General features: G+C 39.4%; 1 protein-coding gene across 2 annotated transcripts in view; it reads left to right on the forward strand.

Moving 5' to 3' along the window:
- USP32 (ubiquitin specific peptidase 32) overlaps nucleotides 1–24,175 on the forward strand; it is a 223,916-nt gene that overhangs the window by 96,980 nt on the left and 102,761 nt on the right. For both annotated transcript variants that reach the window (XM_021067306.1, XM_021067305.1), the window contains exons 3-5: nucleotides 5,103–5,208; nucleotides 11,297–11,415; nucleotides 15,871–16,030. In XM_021067306.1, the coding sequence (XP_020922965.1) occupies nucleotides 5,103–5,208; nucleotides 11,297–11,415; nucleotides 15,871–16,030 (385 nt within the window). The remainder of the gene's footprint in view (nucleotides 1–5,102; nucleotides 5,209–11,296; nucleotides 11,416–15,870; nucleotides 16,031–24,175) is intronic.

Raw genomic sequence — 24,175 nt, forward strand, 5'->3', positions numbered from 1 at the left:
ACGCACCAAGCAAGACCAGGAATTTAACCTGTATCCTCATGGATGCTGGTCAGATTCGTTTCCTCTGAGCCACGACAGAACTCCCCCTCTTGTCAATCCTAAAAACAGTGTGAGTAGAAATGAGCATGGCACTTAATATTTCATAAATGTTAAAGCATTGTCAGTTGTAAGGTGACCGTTGATTTAAAAGTAACTTTTGAAGTAGAAGGAAGATACTACCTATTTGATGTGTTAGATGCATGATTTCTAGAACATTAATAAAAGGTGGAAAATGTATACACCTTAGAATTCAGGGAATACAGTAAATTTCCTGGGCCTCCTTTCCTCATCTGTCATATGAACTTTTGAACTTTGTGGTTTTAGAAAGTTATTGCTGTTCTTTTATTTTGGGAGTGAGGTAACTAGTATATCCTATCATTCCAACCAAACATATTCAAAGCAAAATCTTCTTTATTTTACAGATGCTTGCAAAAGTGAAAATTATATCTTACTCAAAATTTGTTAATTTTACTCTTGCTACTTTGCTTTCTTTGTATTAAAGTCAATGAAGTGGTCAAAAGTGAGGAGACCATGTTATCAAAGTGGAAAGGAAAGGGATGCCAATAACATGGTGTCTGTAGGGTTGTGATACTTTGCAATTTCTTAGTTTAATCTTCAATATATTTCACCAGAATGGTATATACCTTGCTAGTGATGTCTTTCATTTCATGTAATACTAGAGAATGCATATAATTGTACTATAGAACATAAAGTGGTTAAATGTTTGGTTTCAGGAATTTAGGTTTGAATCTTGACCCTGCCAATTCATTGATTAATGACTTTAGACAAGTTACTTAAATCTCCTTGGGATCTAATTATCCTCAGCCATAAAATGGAAACACCAGTAATAGCTTCCTCATGGAATCATCTTGAGGCTTAATACTGGTGAAATACAGCAATAATTATAAGCCACATAATAACCGTTCAAGTGTGTTAGCTATTGTTTTGTTATAAAAATACAAATTTATAAAAAGCAAATAATATGATAAAAAAATTTAATGGAGTTGATGTTGGGGTAAAACACTGTAATGCTTTGGTTAATTTTTCACTGGCAAATAAAGCTATATCTCATCTTCTGTGCTGTCATTATGTGTTCTTTTCATGTACGGTAAACACATTAAATTTTTACTTTTATTCCTTTAGCCAGTCAGTTGTCTTTTAGAGCAATTAAAAATAAGAAAACAAGTAAATTTTATATTCACCTTCATTTATGTTATTACTGTTTCCTTGTGTAGATGCAAGTATCTGGTATCATATTTGCTTCAGTGTGAGGTACTTTCTTTTGCCCTTTTAAGTGGTATGGGTTTGCTGGTAATGACTTCCCTGTTTTTATTTTCCTGAAAAACTCTATTCTTTCTTTTGCAAAGATATTTTCATTAGTTATAGGATTCTCAGTTGTGGGTTTTTGTTTGTTTAGTGTCACCCCCCTGTTTTCTGGCTTATGTAGTTTTTGATGAGAAATGTTTCTCTCAATGCAATGTGTCTTTTTTCTGGCTGCCTTAAAGATTTTCTTCTTATTTTTTGTTTTGAGTAGTTTGTATATGATTTGTCTCATTGCTTTTCGGGGGTTAGAAGTGAGATTTATCCTACTTGTTCTCTGAACAAGTTCTGTCTGTGGTTTTGTGTCTTTATTAATTTCGGAAAATTCTCAGCCTTTACCTCTTGAGATATTTCTTCTGCCCCATTCTCTTTTGCTTCTAGGATTTCAGTTACATGCATGTTCAATCATTTGGTATTTTCTCACAGCTCTTGGATTTTCTGTGTTGTTCCCTCCCATCCCCACATATTTTCCCCTCTGTGTTTCATTTTGGATAATCTCTTAACGTGATTCTGTAAAGTTTACTTTTGAGCGCAACATTACAAAGGTTCATTGAACTCTATTCGCATGTTTTTCCTTTGTCATTATACGAAGTATTTTTTTTTTTTTCCTTTTCCTTGTATGACTTATAATTTGTGGTGGGAAGATGGATGTTTTATATAAGATAGTAGAGACTGAGCTAACTAGTATTTTTAGCCTGGCTAGGTCTTTAGCATGAGTAGTGGGTGAGTCTAGTCTATAGTTGAGCTGTTTGTGTGTGTGTGTGTGTGTGTGTGTGTTGCTATTGCTACCCACAGTGCCCTACAGGCTTCAAATTCCAGACCAGGGTTACCTTCTGTGGGGTGGAGGCTTGTTTGCCAGAGGACTTTTCTAATGTCTACTCTGCCTTTAACTTTTTTTTTTTCAAATTAAAGTATAGTTGATTTACAATGTTTTGCCAATTTCTGCTGTACAGCAGTGTGACCCAGTCATACCTGTTACTCTGCCTTTAACTTTCAATTGTATTTTCTCCTTGTTACTGTACCTCAGAGATCTCTCTCCACACTCTTTACTCCCCTTCAGCAGTAGACTGTTGTTACTTGTTCCTCAGTGTTTGCTAGCACAGTGGTGGAGGTGGGTGAGGGGTGTCGGGGTGGGGGGCATTCTCTGCTGTTACTGTTGTGTCTCTGGATCTTGGAAGGGAAGACTTTCTCAGTGAAATTTTTAAAGGTCTGGGGGTATGACGTTTTCCTGTCCCTCCCCCAGGGAGGGAGGGTTTTTTCTGTTACCTTCCTTGGGTTATGCAGAGGCCCACTAAAAGTAGTTATTCCACAAAGTATATTTGTTAAGTTCTTTTTATCGTTTTTATGTTTTGATTTGGAGCCATCTCCCTATGCTAGTTTTTGCTATCAGTGGCACTAGAGACACACACTTTGTGTCATGAGCTGTCAGTGTTATTAAATATACTTATAAATAGCATTTAATGAATATGTATTTTCATATGTTGGCCATTTCAGTTCTATTTCTTGAATTATCTTTAATCATGTATTTTAATGACAAATTCCGCATGGCAGATAGTAGGGTTTTTTTGTTTTTTTAAAAACACAGCACTTCTGACACCAAATGTGCGGTCTTTTTCTGCCACACCAGTCATCAGTTCTTCAACTCTCTGGACACTAACTGGGTGTCGTACAATTGAGTTCAGTTTTGATACTCACTACCCAGAGTTTGTGCAGACCCCACAGGTCACTTCCAGAGATGCCAGTCGCAGGTTCCTGACCTCCTATACTTCTGACTAATCAGCTATAAGTTGAGGGGTCCCATGTTTTCTTCTTGGGATTCAGTAATTTATCAGAATGGCCCACAGTTCTCAGGAAGTTGTTATTTGCTATTAGCAGTTGATTATAAAGGATAAAACTGAAGAACAGACAAATGGAGTGATGCATGGGATAGGGCATGAGTTAGGAGGAGGGTGGTGCATAGAACTTCCATGTCCTTTCTGGATATTCCACGCTTCCTGCACCCTAATGTGTTCACCAATAAACTGCATAGTTTAGGGGTTCCCATGGAAGGTCCATTACATAGGCATGATTGATTAACTCACTGGTCATTTGTGATTAGCTCAATCTTCAGCACCTCTCCACTTCCCAGAGGTTGGGGAGTGGGGCTGAAGGTTCTAACCCTCTATAATCACATCGTTAGTTCCTCTGACTACAGGACTCCCAATCTTAAGCTTTGTAAGGACCCAGCAAGAATTACCTAATTAGCATAAATATTAGCATAAATTCAGGTGTGTTTAAAAGAGCTTAAATGAATAACAAAAGATGCTCCATTCACCTATAACCAGGAATTCCAGAGCTCTTGTGTCAGGAACCTGGAGGAAGACCGAATATATGTTTGTTATATGTTATCTCACTCTATCACACTAAGCACTCCACACAGAATTGTTGAATGACTGAATTTAGGTGTTTGCTGTTACTATCCCTTTTTTTTTGGCAGCAGCTCGGACTCAGTGGACCTGAGCCACAGCAGTGACAACGCTGTATCCCCAACTGCCAAGCCACCTGAGAACTTTTTAAGAATAGCTTTTCTTTATTTCTGATTATTGTAATACTCAATTCGAAGAGTGTAAAAACATGTCTTCTTATATTTCCTTCCTTCCCTTTTTTTGTTTTTTTTTTTTAGGCTGTGCTTATGGCATATGGAAGTTCCCAGGCTAGGGGCTGAATCTGAGCTGCAGCTGCCAGCCTATACCACAGCCACAGCAACATGGGATTCAAGCTGTGTCTTTGACCTATACCACGGTCAAAATGCTGGATCCTTAACCCACTGAGCAAGGCCAGGGATCAAACCCAAATCCTCATGGATACTAGTAGGGTTCATAACTTAACTCTACTGAGCAAGGCCAGGGATCAAACCCAAATCCTCATGGATACTAATAGGGTTCATAACTTCCAATTTCCTTCTTCTTTTAAACTTAAAAGATTGAATATATTTGACTTATAACATTGTATAAATTTAAGGTGTACAGAATGTTAATTAGGTACATTTATATATAGCAATATAATTGCCATTGTATTTCTGAACATTCACTTAGAGAATGTAGATCTTCAAATCAAAATGATGTGTATAAGTTTAATGGAGGTTAAAGGAAGTTCTCTAATTGTCTTAACATCTTTATCACATTATTGGGTCTGTTGAAGGGGAGGAACTTAACGTCTTGGACCTTTATGAGGACTCCTAAGAGATAGAAAATTCAGTGTATGTGGAGTTCCCATTGTGGTGCAGTGGAAACGAATCCAACTAGCAACCATGAGGTTTGGGTTTGATCCCTGGCCTCGCTCAGTGGGTTAAGGATCTGGCGTTGCCATGAGCTGTGGTGTAGGTTGCAGATGTGGCTCAGATCTGGCATTGCTGTGGCTCTGGTGTAGGCCGGCAGCAACAGCTCCCATTAGACCCCTAGCCTGGGAACCTCCATATGCCTCGGGTGCGGCCCTGAAAGGACAAAAGACCAAAAAAAAAAAAAATTGAGCCAGTGACATATGTACTTTACAATAAGTACAGTGTATTCTTGGCTGAGTGTAATAACAAGGTGTAAAGGAGGAAGAAAAGGGAGTAAGCATCATTACACTTAGCATCATTACACTGAAGTTTACCAGGTTCTTGTTTGGAGATGGAGAATAAGACATTTTAAAGGTGATACCATCTTCAAATTCCTTAAAAACTGAAATGTCTAAGGTTGGCTTTATTATTCATTTTCTCATAGGTGATTTACTGTTCTTTTGGTGGAACATCCAAAGGACTGCACTTCAATAACTTAATAGTTGGACTTGTCCTTCTTACAAGAGGCAGAGATGAGGAGAAAGCAAAATGTAAGTATTTTTATTATCTCATTCTGTATGCAGAATAATCTACCTCAAAATTTTGATGACAGGAGTTCCCATGGTGGCGCAGCAGAAGCGAATCCGACTAGGAACCATGAGGTTGTGGGTTCAATCCCTGGCCTCCCTCAGTGGGTTAAGGATCCAGCATTGCCGTGAGCTGTTGTGTAGGCCGCAGACTCAGCTCGGATCCTGCGTTGCTGTGGCTGTGGTGTAGGCCGCAGGTGCAGCTCTGATTGGACTCCTAGTCTGGGAACCTCCATATGTCGCAGGTTCAGCCCTAAAAAGAAAAAAAATTTTTTTTGATGACAGCGAAAGGGTTTGAATTGATGTCTTTCCAGAGAAGATATATATATAGCCAATAAGCACTTGAAAAAATGCTTAACATTGGAAAATGTAAATTAAAATGATAATAAGAAACCACTTCACATTGGTCGGATAGCTAAAATAATAAAGATAATAATTAGTATTGGTGAAGTGAGGGTATAGAAATTGCAACCTTCATACATTGTTGCTGAAAGTGTGAAATAATGCAGCCACTTTGGAAAACTGGCAGTTACTCAAACTGTTAAACACTTGAGTTTTCATATGACCCAGCACTTCCACTTCTAGGTATATACCCACGAAAACTGAAAGCATATATTTACTTTTAAGAAAATGTTTGTGGAGTTCCCATCGTGGCGCAGGGGTTAATGAATACGACTAGGAACCATGAGGTTGCGGGTTCGATCCCTGGTCTTGCTCAGTGGGGTAAGGATCCGGCATTTGCCGTGAGCTGTGGTGTAGGTCGCAGACGTGGTTCGGATCCTGCACTGCTATGGCTCTGATTCGACCCCTAGCCTGGAACCCTCCATATGCTGCAGGAGCGGCCCAAGAAATGGCAAAAAGACAAAAAAAAAAAAAAGAAAAAAGAAAAAAAGAAAATGTTTGTAACAGCACTGTTGATAATGGTTACAAAATAGAAACAGTCCTAAGGTCCATCAGCTGAGGCATTCAGCATAAGCAGATGTGATATAACCAAAAATAAAATATTTCTTTTTTTTTTTTTCATCTTTTTTTGCTATTTCTTGGGCCGCTCCTGTGGCATATGGAGGTTCTCAGGCTAGGGGTCCAATCGGAGCTGTGGCCGCCAGCCTACGCCAGAGCCATAGCAACGCAGGATCCGAGCCGCGTCTGCAACCTACACCACAGCTCACGGCAACGCCGGATCGTTAACCCACTGAGCAAGGGCAGGGACCGAACCCGCAACCTCATGGTTCCTAGTCGGATACGTTAACCACTGCACCATGACGGGAACTCCCAATATTTCTTGATAATAAGAGGGAATAAAGTACTGTGTAGGGGCAGAAAATTTTTCCCTTCTTCCCTTTTAGGATCTTTGACTGGTCTAACATAGTTGATGGTCTAGTTAATATAAAACGGATTAACAGGAGAAACAAATTGTGTATGTACATCCAGGAGCCCCATAAACATTTGAGACCCAGAGGGCAGCCAGCTACTGAGGCTCATATAACATTCTGAAGTAAGGAAAAGGATAAGGATCTAGGGGTATAAGGGGAAGGAAGTCCATCCATAGGAAGGCAGAGATGTTGGGAAAACAAAGGATGCCCTAGTAGGCAGGTAAGTTTTTTGGGTAAAAAGACACCTCTGGGAAGTTGCCTTTGTGGCTCAGTGGTTAATGAACCCGACTAGAACCTATGAGGGTGCGGGTTCCATCCCTGCCCTCGCTCAGTGGGTTCGGGATCTGGCATTGGCGTGAGCTGTGGTATAGGTCACAGATGTGGCTCGGATCCTGTGTTGCTGTGGCTGTGGTGTAGGCCAGCAGCTGTAGCTCATTCAGCCCCTAGCCTGAAACTTCCATATGCCAAGGGTACAGCCCAAAAAGAAAAAAGGAGGAAAAAAAAAGAAAAGAAAAAAGACATCTCTGATAATAGCTCTTTCTGATGTAGGCCTCTTTTCCAGTGTAAGTTCTGCTCTCCTCCATCTGATACATGCTACAACATGGATGAAGGTGGAAACAGTATGCTAAGTGATAAATGTCAGCCAAAATAGGCAACACATTGTGTGGTTCCAGGCATATGAATGTCCAGATGAGGCAAATCTAGAGAGATTGAATATCAGTTATTGTTTGCCAGAGGCTAAGGAGAGAAGATAATAGGGAGCTACTGCTCATAACTGTGGGGTTTCTTTTTGGGTGAAAATGTTTGGAATTAGATAGGGGTGATGATTGGACAACCTTGTAAATGTACTAAAAAATCACTTGTACACTTTAAAAGATTGAATTTTATGGAATGTGCATTATATCTCAGTAAAGCTACTATTTAAAAAATAATTCTGAGGAAATGGACGTAGTAATCTATCCTTGGGAGTTCCCACTGTGCTGCAGTGGGTTAAGAAACTGACTGCAGCAGTTTGCTTGGGTTGCTGCAGAGGCACAGGTTTGATCCCTTGCCCAGAGCAGTGGGTTAAAGGATCTGGCACTGCCACAGCTGTGGCATAGATCACAGCTGCAGCTCACATTCAGTTCCTGGCCCAGGAACCTCCCTATGCCATGGGTACAGCCATAGGGAAAAAAAAAAAATCTATTCTTGCCTACTTCACAGGTAACAACCAAATGCTCACTGACTTGATAATGTTTTATACAAATTCTTGGTAAAACATTTAATTCTTCTTAATGGTTTTACTAGTTTTAACTTCAGAAATGAATTTTATTAGCTGAATTATCTAAGCTCAGAAGATGATGGCACCTCATTCAAGACTTTTAAGTTCTACTAAGCAAGGAAATGTTATGAGAGGGCATCATTTATTCTCTAAACATGAAATGGAAGATAAGCTTAGTTTTTCATTTATTGTCCATCTGTATTTCCTAGGATATGCATTTATTTACTTAATTTTTAATTCATTTGATTACTTATCTTTTGTCTCCTCATTCTTTTCTGTGAGATCCCCAAAGACAAATCTGCTCTTACCAAGAATTTTAGTAAGCAATGTAAATTTCCTAGGGGAAATTTAGGAAGGGGTTTATAATACCCTTACCCTGGCTGATGGCCTTTGTCTCTTCTTTCTTCCTTTTCTAACCTGCCCTCTTTCTGCTTCTAAATCTCTCAGATTCATTCTTTCTTTCCTTCTTTCTTTCTTTCCTTCTTTCTTTCTTTCCTTTCTTTCTTTCTTTCTTTCTTTCTTTCTTTCTTTCTTTCTTTCTTTCTTTCTTTCTTTCTTTCTTTCCTTTTCTTTTCTTTTCTTTTCTTTTCTTTTCTTTTCTTTTCTTTCTTTGCTGCACCATCAGCATGTGGAAGTTCCCAGGCCAGGGATTGAACCCGTGTCATAGCTACTGCGGTGACAATGCTGGATCCTTAACCCACTGTGCCACAGGAGAACTCCTGAATCTTCTTTCTTACTTCTGAATTTACTTACTTACTTCTGAATCTGTTTCCTTTTTTACGGTTTTCTTGAGGTATAAAAGACATACAATAAAATGCACATATTTAAATTGTGTACATTTTGATCTTTTTTGAGAACTGTATATATCCAGTTTATCACAATCAAGATAATGAATATATCCATAAACCCAGTTTTATGTATTGGAGTTTAACTGTGATCCTGTTTTTTTCAGATTTCCAACTCTCTACCAATAAACATATACTCTGATTCCAGGTAGTCAATAGATAAAAATAACCAATATAGGGGCCATAAATATGTATTTTAAATTTTTAATAATTTTTATTGTACGATTGTATTAGTTTCCTAGGGTGACTGTAACAAAGTAGCACAAACTGGGTGACTCAAAACAACAGAAATTTATTTATCTCACAATTCTGGAGGCTAGAAGTCCAAAATTAAGATGTTGGCGGGGCCTCGCTATTTTTGAAATCTACAGGGAAGAATCCTTCCTTTTTCTTAACTTCTGGTGGAGTCCCTTATTTAGTAGTAGTATTTTTTTAGGGCCTTACCTGTGGCATATGGAGGTTCCCAGGCTAGGGGTCGAATCGGAGCTGTAGCTGCTGGGCACAGTCACAGTAATGTCAGATCCGCGTCTCGTTTGCCACCTACACCATAACTCAAGGCAACGCTGGATCCTTAACCCACTGAGCAATGCCAGGGCTCAGACCTGCATCTTCATGGATGCTAGTCAGATTCGTTTCCACTGAGCCACAACGGGTACTCCCCTCATTTATTATTGTTCCTTGGCTTGTCTCTGTCTATTTCATCACATGGCTTTCTACCCCCTGTGTCTCTCTTCTCTGATAATCAGTCATATTGGATTGGGAGCCACCCTAAAATGACCTCATCTTAGCTTGATTGTATCTGCAAAGACCTTATTTTATATAAGGTCCCATTCAACAGTACTGAGGTTAGGACTTAAGCATCTTTTAGGGGGATATAATTCAACCCATAACAGATAGTCAGAGTCTTCTAGGAGCTATTCCCCCTAAGGGAATTAGCCATGAGATGTGGGAGGGCAGGCAGTGGAATCCGCTCAGCCTTCAGAGGGATGGAATGTCTCTTCTATCTTTCTGTCTTCCGTCTTTCCAAATGAGGTCATATTCTCAGGTACTTGGAGGTTAGGACTTTAGCTTATCTTTTGGAGGATGCAGTTCAACCCGTAACAGCAGTATTTCAAGCATACGTGTAATATGTAATTTCACCCAGCTTTGTTATTTTTTTAGCCATTTGTCATTTTTGTCCCAGATCTTGTTTTTTAAATAAAATATTGTAGGAGTTCCTGTCGTGGCTCAGTGGTTGACGAATCCGACTAGGAACCATGAGGTTGCAGGTTCAATCCCTGGCCTCGCTCAGTGGGTTAAGGATCCAGCATTGCCATGAACTGTGGTGTAGGCTGGCAGCTGCAGCTCCGATTGGACCCCTAGCCTGGGAACCTCCATATGCCATGGGTGCAGCCCTAGAAAAGACAAAAAAGAAAGAAAGAAAGAAAATATTATATACAGCCCAGATGAATCTGTCACTCAATATCCCTCCATATTCTCATCCCCATTATTCCCTTCACAGAGGTAACCACTCTCATGAATTTGGTGATCTTTAATTCCTCATTAGGTCTTTATACATTTGTGACATTTTTATATATCTTCAAACATACTTTCAAAAGTTTTACATATTTAAAACTTTTAAAGTAAATGGAATAGGGAGTTCCCATTGTGACTCAATGGAAATGAACCTGACTGGTGTCCATGGGGATGCAAGTTCAATCTCTGGCCTCACTCAGTGGGATGGGGATCCAGTGTTGCCATAAGCTGTGGTGTAGGTCACAGATGCTGTTCAGATCCAGCATTCCTGTGGCTGTGGCTTAGGTCAGCAGCTGCAGCTCTGATTCGACCCCTAGCCAGGGAACTTCCACATGCTGCACATGTGACCCTAAGAAGCAATAGCAACAAAAATAAATTACTGTTTTGCTTTTTAGGGCTGCGCTCATGGCATATGGAGATTCCCAGGCTAGGGGTCCAATCAGAGCTACAGCCATCAGCCTATGCCACAGCCACACCAGATCCAAGCTGAGTATGTGACGTACACCACATCTCATGGCAACGCTGGATCCTTAACCCACTGAGCGAGGCCAGGGATCTAACCCGTGTCCTCATGTATACTAGTCAGGTTCATTACCACTGAGTCACAACGGGAATTCCTGCATTGCTGTTTTAATTAGCACTGCTTTTCTTGCGGGGGGGGGGGGGTGTGCTATTTAGGGCTTGAAACCTTGGCATATTGAAGTTCCCAGGCTAGGGATCAAATCCAGGCTACAGCTGCTGGCCTACACCACAGCCACAACAACACAGGATCCATGCCGCATCTGCGACCTACACCACAGCTCAGGGCCAGTGCCGGATCCTTAACCCACTGAGTGAGGCCGGAGATCAAACCCATGTCTTCATGGATACTAGTCAGGTTCATTAAGCACTGAGCCATGACAGGAACTCCTAGCACTGCTTTTTTTAAAGAAAGAAGTAAATTAAATGTTTACAGAGTGTTCTGTACTAGTAATCAGTCAATAATTGTTACCTTTCTCTATTTCTTCCAGGGTACATTTATTCTATGGTAAGATTAATTTATTCTTTCTTTCTCCTAGACATTTTTAGTCTTTTTGCAAGCGAGTCCGGGAGCTATGTTATACGGGAAGAAATGGAAAGAATGCTCCATGTGGTGGATGGTAAAGTCCCAGATTCACTCAGGAAGTGTTTCTCAGAGGTATTTTAAAGATTTACGTTTCACCCCTAGCTGTTGACCAAGTATTAACTCTTAGTTGTATAATGAGTTTAGTTATGATGAATAGATGTTTATGTGCAGTATATTCTTGACCGTTTTGTGCTTAATGGTTGACGTTTTAATGATTTGTGTGCTATGCTCAAAGGTCCGTGACACTTATTACTGCTATGTTTGTGAATGTAAAAATGCCCAATTCTATTGTAAAGGCAAATAGCATTTGGTATAATGATAATGAAACATACTCTCACACTCTTACCCCAGTGCACACAGACCCACACATAGGTGATCCTATAGGAACTTGAGCATTAAATTGTAGTGCCATTGCTTTCATCATGAGCATGTAGATATATCACTTACTGGCCTTGAGCCATAGGGGTGACCTCTAGATCCATCAGTGCCTGTTTTACCATTTATTTTACTTCGTTGATTTGCATAGTGAAATATTTGGGTTTTAAAATTTTATCATTTTTCTCTCTTCATAAATAGTATGTTTTTTTCATTGTAAAAAACTTTTAACGGTAGAAAATGTATATCTTTAACAGAGAAAATCCTTTTATTTCTTTTCAGAGTTTCTGTTAATGTGGGAAAAGTCCTGAGAGACGGCATTTAGTGCTGTGTGATTTCTTATGGGTAGCTATTTGACCCACTTCCATGTCACAGATAGAGAGTCTTCCACAGCTCTTGGTTGTATTCAAAGGGCTTTTTATTCAATTTAGTTTTCCTAACAATTTAGTTTAGTTCCTAACTAAGCATTGATTTTTAATACATCAGCCATATGCATTTATCTGGTTTTGACATCTCTTTGGACTCTCTAGATTTAGCTTTTCATCGCTCTGGCTTTAAGTTTCCTCGTGTTGGTAGCCCCCAGAGATTTCCTTTCTTGCATTTGAGCTTTGCTAAGCAGTTTTTGGTAGTAGTTACAGTATCACATTTTACTCAGCATTTCTATGTCTTTGGTGCAGAAGGATTGGCCTCTTGCATTTTTGGTTCTAACTTATTGACTGGAGTTATCGTGATGGTATTTCAGTACCTCAAGACAAACTAGATTATGGTTTTGTTTTGTTTTGTTTCTCTAATAACATTTGCTGGCCAGAAAAAAAAGGTAATCTAATCTTTGCAGGCTTGATTAATTGGATTTTTCTCAGTGAAGTACATTAATATTCTTTGTTCATTTGGGGGGAGAATATGTATTTTTTTTTACTTTAATAAGTTTTATGCAGACATTCCCATTTTATAGATGGGAATTAAGGTTAGCTACCTAGTTCTATTAAAATTTAGGCACAATAGCAGGAACATTTATTAGATAATAATTAGTGCTATAGGGAAAAATAAAGTAGACTAAAGGGGGTAGGTGGTGACAGGGAGGAGGTGGCCAAGGGTTGGTATTTTGTATAGGATAATTAGAAAAAACCTATCAGAGAAAGTGACATTTAAAGAATATAAAGGAAGTGAGAGAGAAAACCACACAGATATCTAGAGGAAGCATTTTGCATGAAGAGCATATAGCAAAGACCCTGAGGGGAAGTGTCCTTGACTTGTTCAAGTACAAGTTCAAGAAGAAGTCATTTTAGCTGGAATGGAATGAGCAAGGGAATAATAGGAAATGAAGTTACAGATGTTGGGGGAGGGGGCGAGATGGAATGGCTAGATTATATATGGCCGTGTAGGACAAAATGAGTTCTTTAGCTTTCACCCCAAGTGAGATAATTTTCTTTTTGTGTGTGTGTTCTTTTTATGGCCGCACCTGTGGCATATGGAAGTTCCTGTGCTTGGAGCCGCAGCCGCTGGCCTGCACCACAGCCATAGCAATGCCAGATCCAAGCTCCATCTGTGACCTATGCCCCAGGTTGCAGCAGTGCCAGATCCTTAACTCTTTGTGTGACCCACGTCCTTACAGACACTGTGTAGGGTTCTTAACCCTCTGAGCCACAATGGGAACTCCTGTATTTTTTTTTCTTAATGAATTTTTTTTTGGTTGTTGATTCTTTTTTTTTTTTTTTGTCTTTTTTGCCATTTCTTGAGCTGCTCCCACGGCATATGGAGGTTCCCAGGCTAAGGGTCTAATCGGAGCTGTAGCTGCCAGCCTACGCCAGAGCCACAGCAACACAGGATCTGAGCCGCGTCTGCAACCTACACCACAGCTCACGGCAACGCTGGATCATTAACCCACTGAGCAAGGGCAGGGACTGAACCCTCAACCTCATGGTTCCCAGTCTGATTCGTTAACCACTGCGCCACGACGGGAACTCCCTGGTTGTTGATTCTTAAAGTGGAAATCCCTATTTCATATTTTTCTGCAAAGATATATCAATTTCAGAAGCCTGTTATTTTAACTGCCTTTTATGGTACTGGAAAGTTTTTTTTTTTTTTTTCCTAGACTGCTATTATGACAATTCCAATGAGCAAGTGGGTTTCAGAGGTTGCTTTATATTTCAGAGGCTGTGTATAGGTTTATATTTCAGAGGCTGTGTGTAGAGTAGGTACAGACACTTTGGAGCCTGCAATACCCAGGATCAATCCTATCTGCCACTGTATATCCTTGAACAGATAGCTTATTGGTGTTTCAGTTTTCTCATGTGTAAAATGGGAATAATAGTACCTCCTATAGAGGGTTATTGAGGATTATATGAATATAAAAATGCATAGGATGGTGCTTAGGGCATTGTAAATACCCACTACATACTAACTATATGTGCAGGCGGTAGAAAGGCCTATTTTAAATGGCTGCTTCTTTCTTTCTTAGTGGTACGTGAAGGTGCATCTTATGATGTATTAGCTTCACTGAAACCACTGAAATTACCATCTTCACTGAATGAAGATGCCATCGAGTAATAAGATGCACATTTATGTATTCTATAGAACAAAAAACCTGTCAGTCATTGAAGGGTATCATTGACTTTAAGACTTATCTCAACGTCAGGAGTTCTCTTGTGGCGCAATGGGTTAAGGATCTGGCATTGTGACCGTGGTGGCTTGGGTTGCTGCTGTGGCTATGGATTCTATCCTTGGCTCAGGAACTTCCACATGCCACAGGCGTGACCAACAAAACCCCCATAAACTTATCCCAATGTCAGAGATGTTAACATGTGTAAAAATGTGCATCAGCTTGTGGAATTTATACTGCATACCCTCTTTCTAGCCTAAACATGCGGTAGAGAAAAAAATATGGTAGGATTCCTAATCTCTAAGGGTGTGGGCAATGTCCTCTCGTGTCCCTGCAGCAAGTCTGAATGCCATGTTCTATTTAGAAAAATGAGACTTTCATCGTTGTCTTGATTCTTTGTATTGTACTGTTAAATGTTCATGAAACTATGAGGCTAAGCATATTGCTGTACTTAATAGGATGCTCTTAAACAGTATAGAAATTATTTCTATCATAACTCTCCTAGGTTATAAATTATTTGTATTCCTTAATATCTCCATCAGGATTAGAGCTGCTAGACTCCTAAATATCATTCTTCATTGTCTTTCTGTGTGGGTTGCTACTCCCTTTTTCTCAAAGAAATATCTGGCCTTCACTCTACCTAAATCTTCTTGTCTTCCAAAGAGGTTGACTTGCACAGTCATATGATGTTCTTTCTCAGCATGGACATTTTTTTTTCTCCAGAGATTTAGCAAGCCAAATATTTGGAAAGAAAGCAGAGAAATAGAAATCTCCTTTTTTTATTCTAGTTGAACTTGTGAGTATATGTTTTCAGTGATGCCTTTTGTAGGAGGAGTCCTAGGTAGTTTTTAATTCACTAATGAAAGTTAAAAGAGCACTGTAATTCCATACGTATTTAATTAAAATATGCTAATTCTGACCAATTGAGGTGCTGAAGAAGAGGGATAAAGCAAGTGAAAAATTGGGGAGTTCCCGTCGTGGCGCAGTGGTTAACGTATCCGACTAGGAACCATGAGTTGTGGGTCCGATCCCTGCCCTTGCTCAGTGGGTTAACGATCCGGCGTTGCCGTGAGCTGTAGTGTAGGTTGCAGATAGATGCAGCTCGGATCTCGCGTTGCTGTGGCTCTGGCGTAGGCTGGTGGCCACAGCTCCGATTAGACCCCTAGCCTGGGAACCTCCATATGCCGAGGGAGCGAAAAAAAAAAAAGCAAGTGAAAAATTGGTTTTAAATATTGAAAAAAATGCAGTTTACCGATTTCAGAATAATACTTTAGCAAAGAAAATGTGCCTTATTAGTAGCAATGCAATGCTTTAATGAATTGATGAACTAATTTGCAGTTGTCGTATGGTTTTTATGCAAATGCAAGTTCTGAAATACAGTTATATTTGAAAACAGATTTCCAATTATATAGCTTATAATGATATTTAGATAATTCTTCCTTTATAGATAATAGAAAGGTAAATGTCAATTAAATGCAAATCAAGTTGGATTAAGTTCCAAGTAAGATACCTTAAAATTTGACTAAACCTATGTTTTCTTGCTTTAATTTTAGGGTGAAAAGGTAAACTATGAAAAGTTTAGAAATTGGCTTCTTCTAAACAAAGACGCTTTTACCTTCTCTCGTTGGCTACTGTCTGGAGGTGTATATGTGACCCTCACTGATGATAGTGATACTCCCACTTTCTACCAAACTCTGGCTGGAGTCACACATTGTAAGTAATGGCATTTCATTGTGTCTTGTTCACTTAAAAAAAATGAGTTTACTACCTTATTAACATGTAAATTCCACCATCAAACAATGCGCTCAAGCATATGCTGGCCATATGTTCAAATTTTTGAAATAAAAATAAATGGACAGACAGCTTCAAGAGTGAAATGTTAAATATGGTGTAATGTGCTAGCAGTTAGAGAAAATCCGGGGGGGGGGGGTGGTATGTCTGTATACTTTAATTCACAAATATAGGGACAAGCCCTGCAATTGGAGGAAAAACTCATTCAGGACCGAACAGAGGTCTTTGTCTACTTTTAATACAATTGCCTGGGAAGATGAGAATATGCCTGTAAAGGAGAAATTTATTGTAAGTATTTTTTTTTCTTCCAAATTGTAATAAGATGGAATGCCAGAGGCTCTCATACATAGCCAAAAAGGAATGTCTACTCACTGAATACTTTCGTACTCCAAATATATGAGTCCCCCCCCACCAAGCAGTTCTCCACCTGAAAGTGCTGTGATTCAGTTCAATTCTGACATTAACTACCGGTGTTCGCATAGACCCCACAGGTTTAGTGCTTAGTCCCTAAAGACTGTCCTTCTGTCCCCCACTTCAAATGCCAATCACAAGTCACTATGCTTCTGATCAACTGCCTATAAATTAGAATTCCCATGACCCCCTCCTTGGGTTTGGCGGTTTGCCAGAACTTTTCACATAACTTTGAGAAACAGTTACATTTAATAAATATACAGTAAAGGATAGGTTAAAGAATACAGGTGAATAGTCAGACAAAGAGATATATAAGGAGGGGTCTGGAAGGGTCCCAGGTACAGGAGCTTCTGTCCTCATTGAAGCTGTGATACCCCCAATCCTTCACATGTGGGTGTGTTTACCAGTCTGAAGCTATTCAGACCCTGTGCTTTGGGGATTTCTGTGGAGGCTTTGTTATATAAGCATAGTCAGTTATAAACTGAATTTCGAGTTCTTCTCCCCACTCCAGAGAATGGGAGATGGGGCTGAAAGTTCCAAGTTTCTAATTAATGGCTTGGCCTTTCTAGTGACCAGGCCCTTTCCAGGTGCCTACCAAGAGTTACCTCAAGCATTAGAGTAAAAGACTCTATCACCCAGAAAATTCTGAGGGATTTTGGAGCTCTGTGTCAGAAATTCCTGTTATTCAGGAAATTACAAAAATTTGGTCAAAGGGCATATATTAGTAGAAACAGGAGGAAAAGACCAATATGTTATTATTTCAAATAACCCTTTAGTGGAGTTCCCATCGTGGCTCAGTGGTTAACGAATCTGACTAGGAACCATGAGGTTGCAGGTTCAATCCCTGGTCTTTCTCAGTCGGTTGAGGATCTGGCGTTGCCGTGAGCTGTGTTGTAGGTCGCAGATGTGGCTCGGATCCCATGTTGCTGTGGCTGTGGCGTAGGCCGGCGGCTACAGCTCCGATTAGACCCCTAGCCTGGGAACCTTAATATGCCTCGGGTGCGGCCCTAGAAAAGACAAAAAAAAAGAGAGTCAACCCTTTACCAATTGTCCTTAACCACGTTGTGTTAGTTTCCTAGGGCTTCTGTAACAAATTACCACAATCCACAAACGGAAAAAATAGAAATATATTCTCTCACTAGTTCTGGAAGCTGAAATCAAAGGGTTAACAGAGCCATGCTCCCTCTAAAGGCCCTAAGGAAGAATTCTTCCTTGCCTCTCCCAGCTTCTGATGATCCCAGGCTTTGCTTGGCTTGTGTCAGTATCACTCCAACCTCTGCCTCCATCTTCACAAGGCCTTTTCTCTGCATGTGTCTATGTCCTTTCCTCTTCTTAAAAGGATACCAGTCATTGAATTTAGGTCCCAGCCTAAATCCAGCATGATTTTAACTCAAGAGCCTTAATTCATTATATCTACAGATTCTGTTTCCAAATAAAGTGCCCTTCTGTGATGCCAGGTGATAATGAATTTTTGAGGGACACTATTCAGTCCATCAAACACAGGCCTAAGTGTTAACTTCTACTCTTCTTCGTTTTCGTGGTTACAAAAATGTACCTACACTGGGGTTTTGCTTCTCTTCTTAACACTGGAATGAATGTCTTCCCCTTTTATTCTCCTTATAAACCCTAGTCATCTTTGAAAACTTAAATCACATGGCCCTTGGTTTTCATGAAACCTTTTCTTGCCTTCTTGTGAGAAATCATCACTCCTTCTGAACTCATAGCACCTTTTGTACCCTTCCTGAATGAACTTATCACTTTCATCCTTATAATTATTTAATCACATTCTATTTATTTGTACATGTTATCTATCATAAATCATAGAGAGTCTGTATTATTCTTTTATCCACCCTCAGGGTCAAGTTTTTTTTTTTTTTGCTATTTCTTTGGGCCGTTCCCGCAGCATATGGAGGTTCCCAGGCTAGGGGTCTCATTGGATCTGTAGCCACCAGCCTACGCCAGAGCCACAGCAACGTGGGATCCGAGCTGCGTCTACAACCTACACCACAGCTCACGGCAACGCCGGATCGTTAACCCACTGAGCAAGGGCGGGGACCGAACCCGCAACTTCATGGTTCCTAGTTGGATTCGTTAACCACTGCGCCACGACGGGAACTCCAGTGTCAAGTCTTAAATAAGTATTTGCTGACTGAGTAGAGGACGTCAGGTATCAAGTAGTATTTGTATCAGTTGCTTAATAGAATTTATGAGTTGGCTGCTGGTTACACAGTGGTCACTTTCCCTCTCGTTTTCATTCCATTGTTAGCATTTTGAAAGATAAATTCTAGCAAGAATAGGCAATGCACTTGATGCTTCTACTTTTCGGTACCTCTGTCTTCTCACTTCTTAGGGCTGCACCTGAAAGTTCCCAGACTGGGGTCAAATCAGAGCTACAGTTGCTGGCCTACACCACAGCCACAGCTCACAGCAATGCCGGATCCTTAACCCTCTGAGCAAGGCCAGGGATCAAACCTGAATCCTCATGGATCTTAGTTGTGTTTGTTTAACCGCTGAACCACAAAGGGAACTCCGTCTGTCTGTATTTTTGATAAGAAAGCCTTTTTAGTAAAATTGTTTTATATAAAAAATTAGAGAATCTTTTTACACTTACTTTAAACTCTAGCTTATGTTAGTAGAGTTGTCAGTCATATGAATAGTGTATTGAATGCTTGCTTTTGTCTTCGATTTACAGTAAATTATTTTCTGTTAATACTGGCTAAGGCTGTTACTGCTTTCTTTGAATGACCTATGTTAAGGAAAAAATTATGCTGACGTTTGTAAAAATGGTAAACAAGACTTTATTCAAGTCTTTTGCAGTAGCATATTGCAATAGAGGAGGGAGATTGGTCTTATTCATTAAATATGGAATATAGGAACTGGATCAGATATCAGGGGTAGGGGAATGTAGCAGAATTCTTTGGTAGGAGTCAGTAAAACATGTTAAAGACAGGAAGTGGGGGCCAAGTTCGAGGCCTGGTAGAAAAGAGGGCTCAGAGGAGTGGGATTAATAGTTGGTGGAAGAGAGAGTTTGTCAGTTGCTTAAAGTTAAATCAGTTCTGACATAACTTTTCAAATGCAAATGCTGCTTATTGTTTGTTTTTGGAAGCACCATGTTAACAATTACAGACTTATTTAATCAGTAAAAATGTTTTCCAAAATGTTAAAAATGTTACCCCATTTATATGCCTCCATTTTTATTTGAAAATGATCTTTTCTATTTAATTTATTATCAGTTGGGAAGATTTTTGGATTATTAATGGTATCTAAAAGAACAGTGCCTTTGCCTTGTTAAGAAGTGTTTTATCTTGAAATAGTTAAAGTATTAATACAGATGCATTGTTTTACCTGAAATAATGACCTTCTAATTTCTATAGCCTTATTGGCCATTCTGTTTTCTTGAAATTCTCTTCCCCCTTGGGATTTTTTTTGCTTTTTTAAGGGCCACACCCTTGGCACATGAAGGTTCCCAGGCTAGAGGTTTAATCAGAGCTACAGCTGCTGGCCTGCACCACAGCCACAGCCATGCCAGATCCTTAACCCACTGAGCCAGGCCAGGGATCGAACCTGCAATCTCAAGGTTCCTAGTCAGATTTGTTTCCGCTGCGCCATGACGGGAACTCCCTCCTTTGGTCTTGAAACGTTGTAGTTTTCTAGTTTCTAATTTCTTTTGACTTGACTTACTGCTTTTGCATCTTTTTATGTTTACCTTTGTTGTTGTTGTTGTCGTCATTGTTGTGTTGTTTTATTCTAGTCAAAGAACGATCATTTATTGGTCTAAGTTCTATTTACTTTTTAAGTGTAATTTACTTCTCATAGGTTATGTTCTTAAATGACATGCATGCTTTGCTTCATTGTTGTACTTCAAAGAATGATAATTTATTCATCTAAATTCCATTTCCTTTTTTGGGGGGGTGGGGGTCTTTTTAGGGCTTCTCCCGCAGCATATGGAGGTTCCCAGGCTAGGGGTTCAGTCAGAGCTGCAGCTACTGGCCTCTGCCACAGTCACAGCAATGTGGGTTCTGAGCCACTTCTGTGACCTGCACCACAGCTCACAGCAGTGCCGGATCCTTAACCCACTGAGTGAGGCCAGGGATCAAACCCGAAACCTCATGGGTACATGAGCCACAATGGGAACTCCCCGCTTACTCTTTAAGTGTAAATTATTTCTCATGGATCAGCCTTTTGCTCTCTTCTATTCTTAAATGACAGGCATACTTTGCTTCTTTACAGCCTTTTCTATTGCTTCACTTGTTCTCATTTCTTTGCAGATGATACCTACATGACATTTTCTGGTCTTGAGGAATCTCTCAAACTGTTTTCTGGTCTTGGGGCAAACTTTAAATGCCTTCTGGGTATATATTCTAACATCTTAATCTCATGTCTAAAACCAAACTTATCTTTGCTTGCCTCAATCCATCTATTCGTTAAAAAAAAAAGCAAACAACACAGTTCCCTTGTGGTTCAGCAGGTGAAGGATCTAGCATTGTCACTGCTGTGGCTCAGGTTTGATCCCTGAGCCAAAAAAAAAGTAAATAGCATGTTCTTCCTACTGTCTTTTCTTTCTCTTTTTCTTCTTTGTTTTAATTGAAGTATACTTTCCATACAGTATTATATAAATTACAGGTATACATTACAGTGATTCACAATTTTTAAAGGTTATACTCCATTTATAGTTATTATAAAATATTGGTCATATTCCGTGTTTTGTATAGTATATCCTTATAACTTATTTTATACCTACCAGTGTCTACCTCTTACTCCCCTACCCCTATATTGCCCGTCTCCTGGTCCCTCTCCCCCCTGGTAACCCACTAGTTTGTTCTCTATATCTGTCAGTCTTTTTCTTTTTTGTTATATTCACTAGTTTGTTGTACTTTTTAGATTCTACACCTCCTGTCTTTTCCATCTTGGTTAATAGTATTTTCCATCTTGGTTAATAGTATTTGTAAATCTAGTAATATAATTTGAGATTAACCTTTGAATTTTATTTATCAAGCTTCCTATTAGATCCTATTAATCTTTTTTTTTTTTTGTCTTTTGTCCTTTTAGGGCTGCACCCACGGCATATGGAGGTTCCCAGGCTAGGGGTCTAGTCAAAACTTGCTGCTGGCCTATGCCAGAGCCGCAGCAACACCAGATCCGAGCCACGTCTGCGACCTACACCACAGCTCACAGCAACTCCAGATCTTCAACCCGCTGAGCGAGGCTAGGGATCGAACCTGAAGCCTCATGGTTCCTAGTCAGATTTGTTTCTGCTGCACCATGACGGGAACTCCAGATCCTGTTAATCTTAACTTAGCTGTATTTCCTGTATTTCTATTGTACTATCATCATTATAATGATTTTCCTTATTTATCTGACTACAGGTTAGCAAAAGACAAGTTTTTTGTTTTTGTTTTTTTAGCTTGTGTTAAAAAAGCAAAAAGCACTCTTTATTTCCCTGCTTAGAAACCTTTCGAAATCCTTCATATTCTGTAGGACAAAGTTTAAACTCCTTAGTATGATTCTAGAGTCTCTTTAAGTTTATTATTCTTAATTTTCCATACCCATTTATCCTCATATATGTTCTCAGCTTCAACTGTAGAGCACTGGTCAATATTCCATGTATAGTCTGAACTTTCATAGCTGCTCTATCTACTATCACTCCTAATATTCCTTCATTTAAGAATGCATTACATCTTTCAGTTCTTGACAAATGAAACACTTTTGTCATCAAACTCAAGTCAGATACTGCCTCTTTTGTCATCCCTTCTCCATTTTTTCTGTAGTTTGAATCAATCACTTTTCTATTTTCATTCCTGCACACTTTGTATTTCATTTAAAGCAATTAAAATGCTTTTTGCCTTACCTTAGAGTCAGTTGGCTTTGTTTCTTGACAGAAGTTACAAGTCCCTTGAGGACAAGGCTCATGTCCTATTCATCTTTGAGTTTTTCTTAGTGCAATGGACTATATACGTGTTATCAAACTGAACTGTATTGAAAAATTTCAGCCACCAAAAGTCTGCATTCTAAGTACTGATTCAAACATTATTTCCCCAAGAGTGAGTAGGAGGGATACATTGTTTTAAGATTGTAGGACTAAACCCATCAGAAGGATCAATATAAATCATCATGTTTGAATAAAGTTTAACAGCCTCATAATATGTGAGTGTTCATATAAAGACATAGCATATTTTTAGGGCTTAGATGAATTATATTTGTAAATTTAAGTTACTGCTGGAGTTCCCATCGTAGCTCAGCTGAAACGAATCCGACTAGGAACCATGAGGTTATGGGTTTGATCCCTGGCCTTGCCCAGTGGGTTAAGGATCCGGCGTTGCCGTGAGCTGTGGTGTAGGTCACAGATGTGGCTTGGATCTGGTGTGGCTGTGGCATAGGCTAGCGGCTGCAGATCCAATTTGACCCCTAGCCTGGAATCCTCCATATGCCACAGGTGCAGCCTTAAAAAGCAAAAATAAATAAATAAATAAGGAACTGCTAAAGGCTGCAAATTAATTGTTCTAAGATCTTCCTTTAAAACTTGGTTAAATAAATGATGTGAGCTATAGAAAACTGGTTAGCATTAATTTAGGGCACATAGAAGATCAGCTTACTTTAAATATTACAAGGGATTAAGCTCTCAGAACTAATTATTTTATCTCCTCCTCTAATGCACCCATTGATTTCCTTGGTGACCACAGAAGTAAGTTGATTGTGTGTAGTAAAAACCTGAGGAAATACTATGCTTTCAATTTTCTGTTATTTGTAATATTTTAAATTGCTGACCTCTTAGCTGAATTTTGTTAGATCCTTGTTCCTTATAAGACAAATACCTCAAAATTAAAAAATCAACTATTAGACCACTGTTGTATATAGGTAGTTACCAGCCTTTATTGAGCATTAGAATTAGGGTATTAAAAGTGTTGGTTACTAGTTCTGTTTTCAAAGATTTTTATCAGTGGGCCCTAAGATGCTGTAATTTTAACAGACATCCAGGATAATTTGATATAGATGGACCATAAACTACTTTTTGAGAAATAGTACTAATATTTAGGAGTTCCAGAGTCAGACTCTCTGGCCCTGCCACTTGTTACTCATCTAGCTGTGGGAAATTATTGGATCTCTCTGAACTTTTTTTTCATCTGGAAAACAGGGATAATGATACAATTTACCTTATAAATGTGTTTTAAGAAGTGTTGGGGAGGAAAAATATTTTCTCCTACGACCTACCTTGGGTTCCTTGGATAGGGCCCTCTAAATTAGACTAACAGGACAGATAACAAGAGAAAAACAAAAGCTTGGTTGCTCACTTAGGCTGCAAAGCAACACTCAGTAATGAGTAACTCAAACGAGTAGATAGAGCTTGAGCTTATATGTGTAGCATTTTAGCAACAGCACTACTTTTGTGGAGAAATAGCAAGACAAAGGAAAGAGCCTTTGAGCTTCTAGGGTTTGCACATTGTGGAAAGGCAAACATATAGAGAAACTATTGATTGCTATGGCTAACTAATAAAGTTTGTTATGTGGATTCTTTCCTTTGGTGCTGTCTCCAGGTTGATAAGAATATGGAGTTGTCTTTGGTGATTAACTTCTGTCCTTCCAGGTAGGATAGGGAAGACATCTTTACCAATTAGGCAAATAGGAGGAGCTAGAGAGCTTTTCTTGTATCTGCTTCTT

The sequence above is a fragment of the Sus scrofa genome, chromosome 12, assembly GCF_000003025.6.
Source record: "Sus scrofa isolate TJ Tabasco breed Duroc chromosome 12, Sscrofa11.1, whole genome shotgun sequence".
Taxonomy (NCBI): domain Eukaryota; kingdom Metazoa; phylum Chordata; class Mammalia; order Artiodactyla; family Suidae; genus Sus; species Sus scrofa.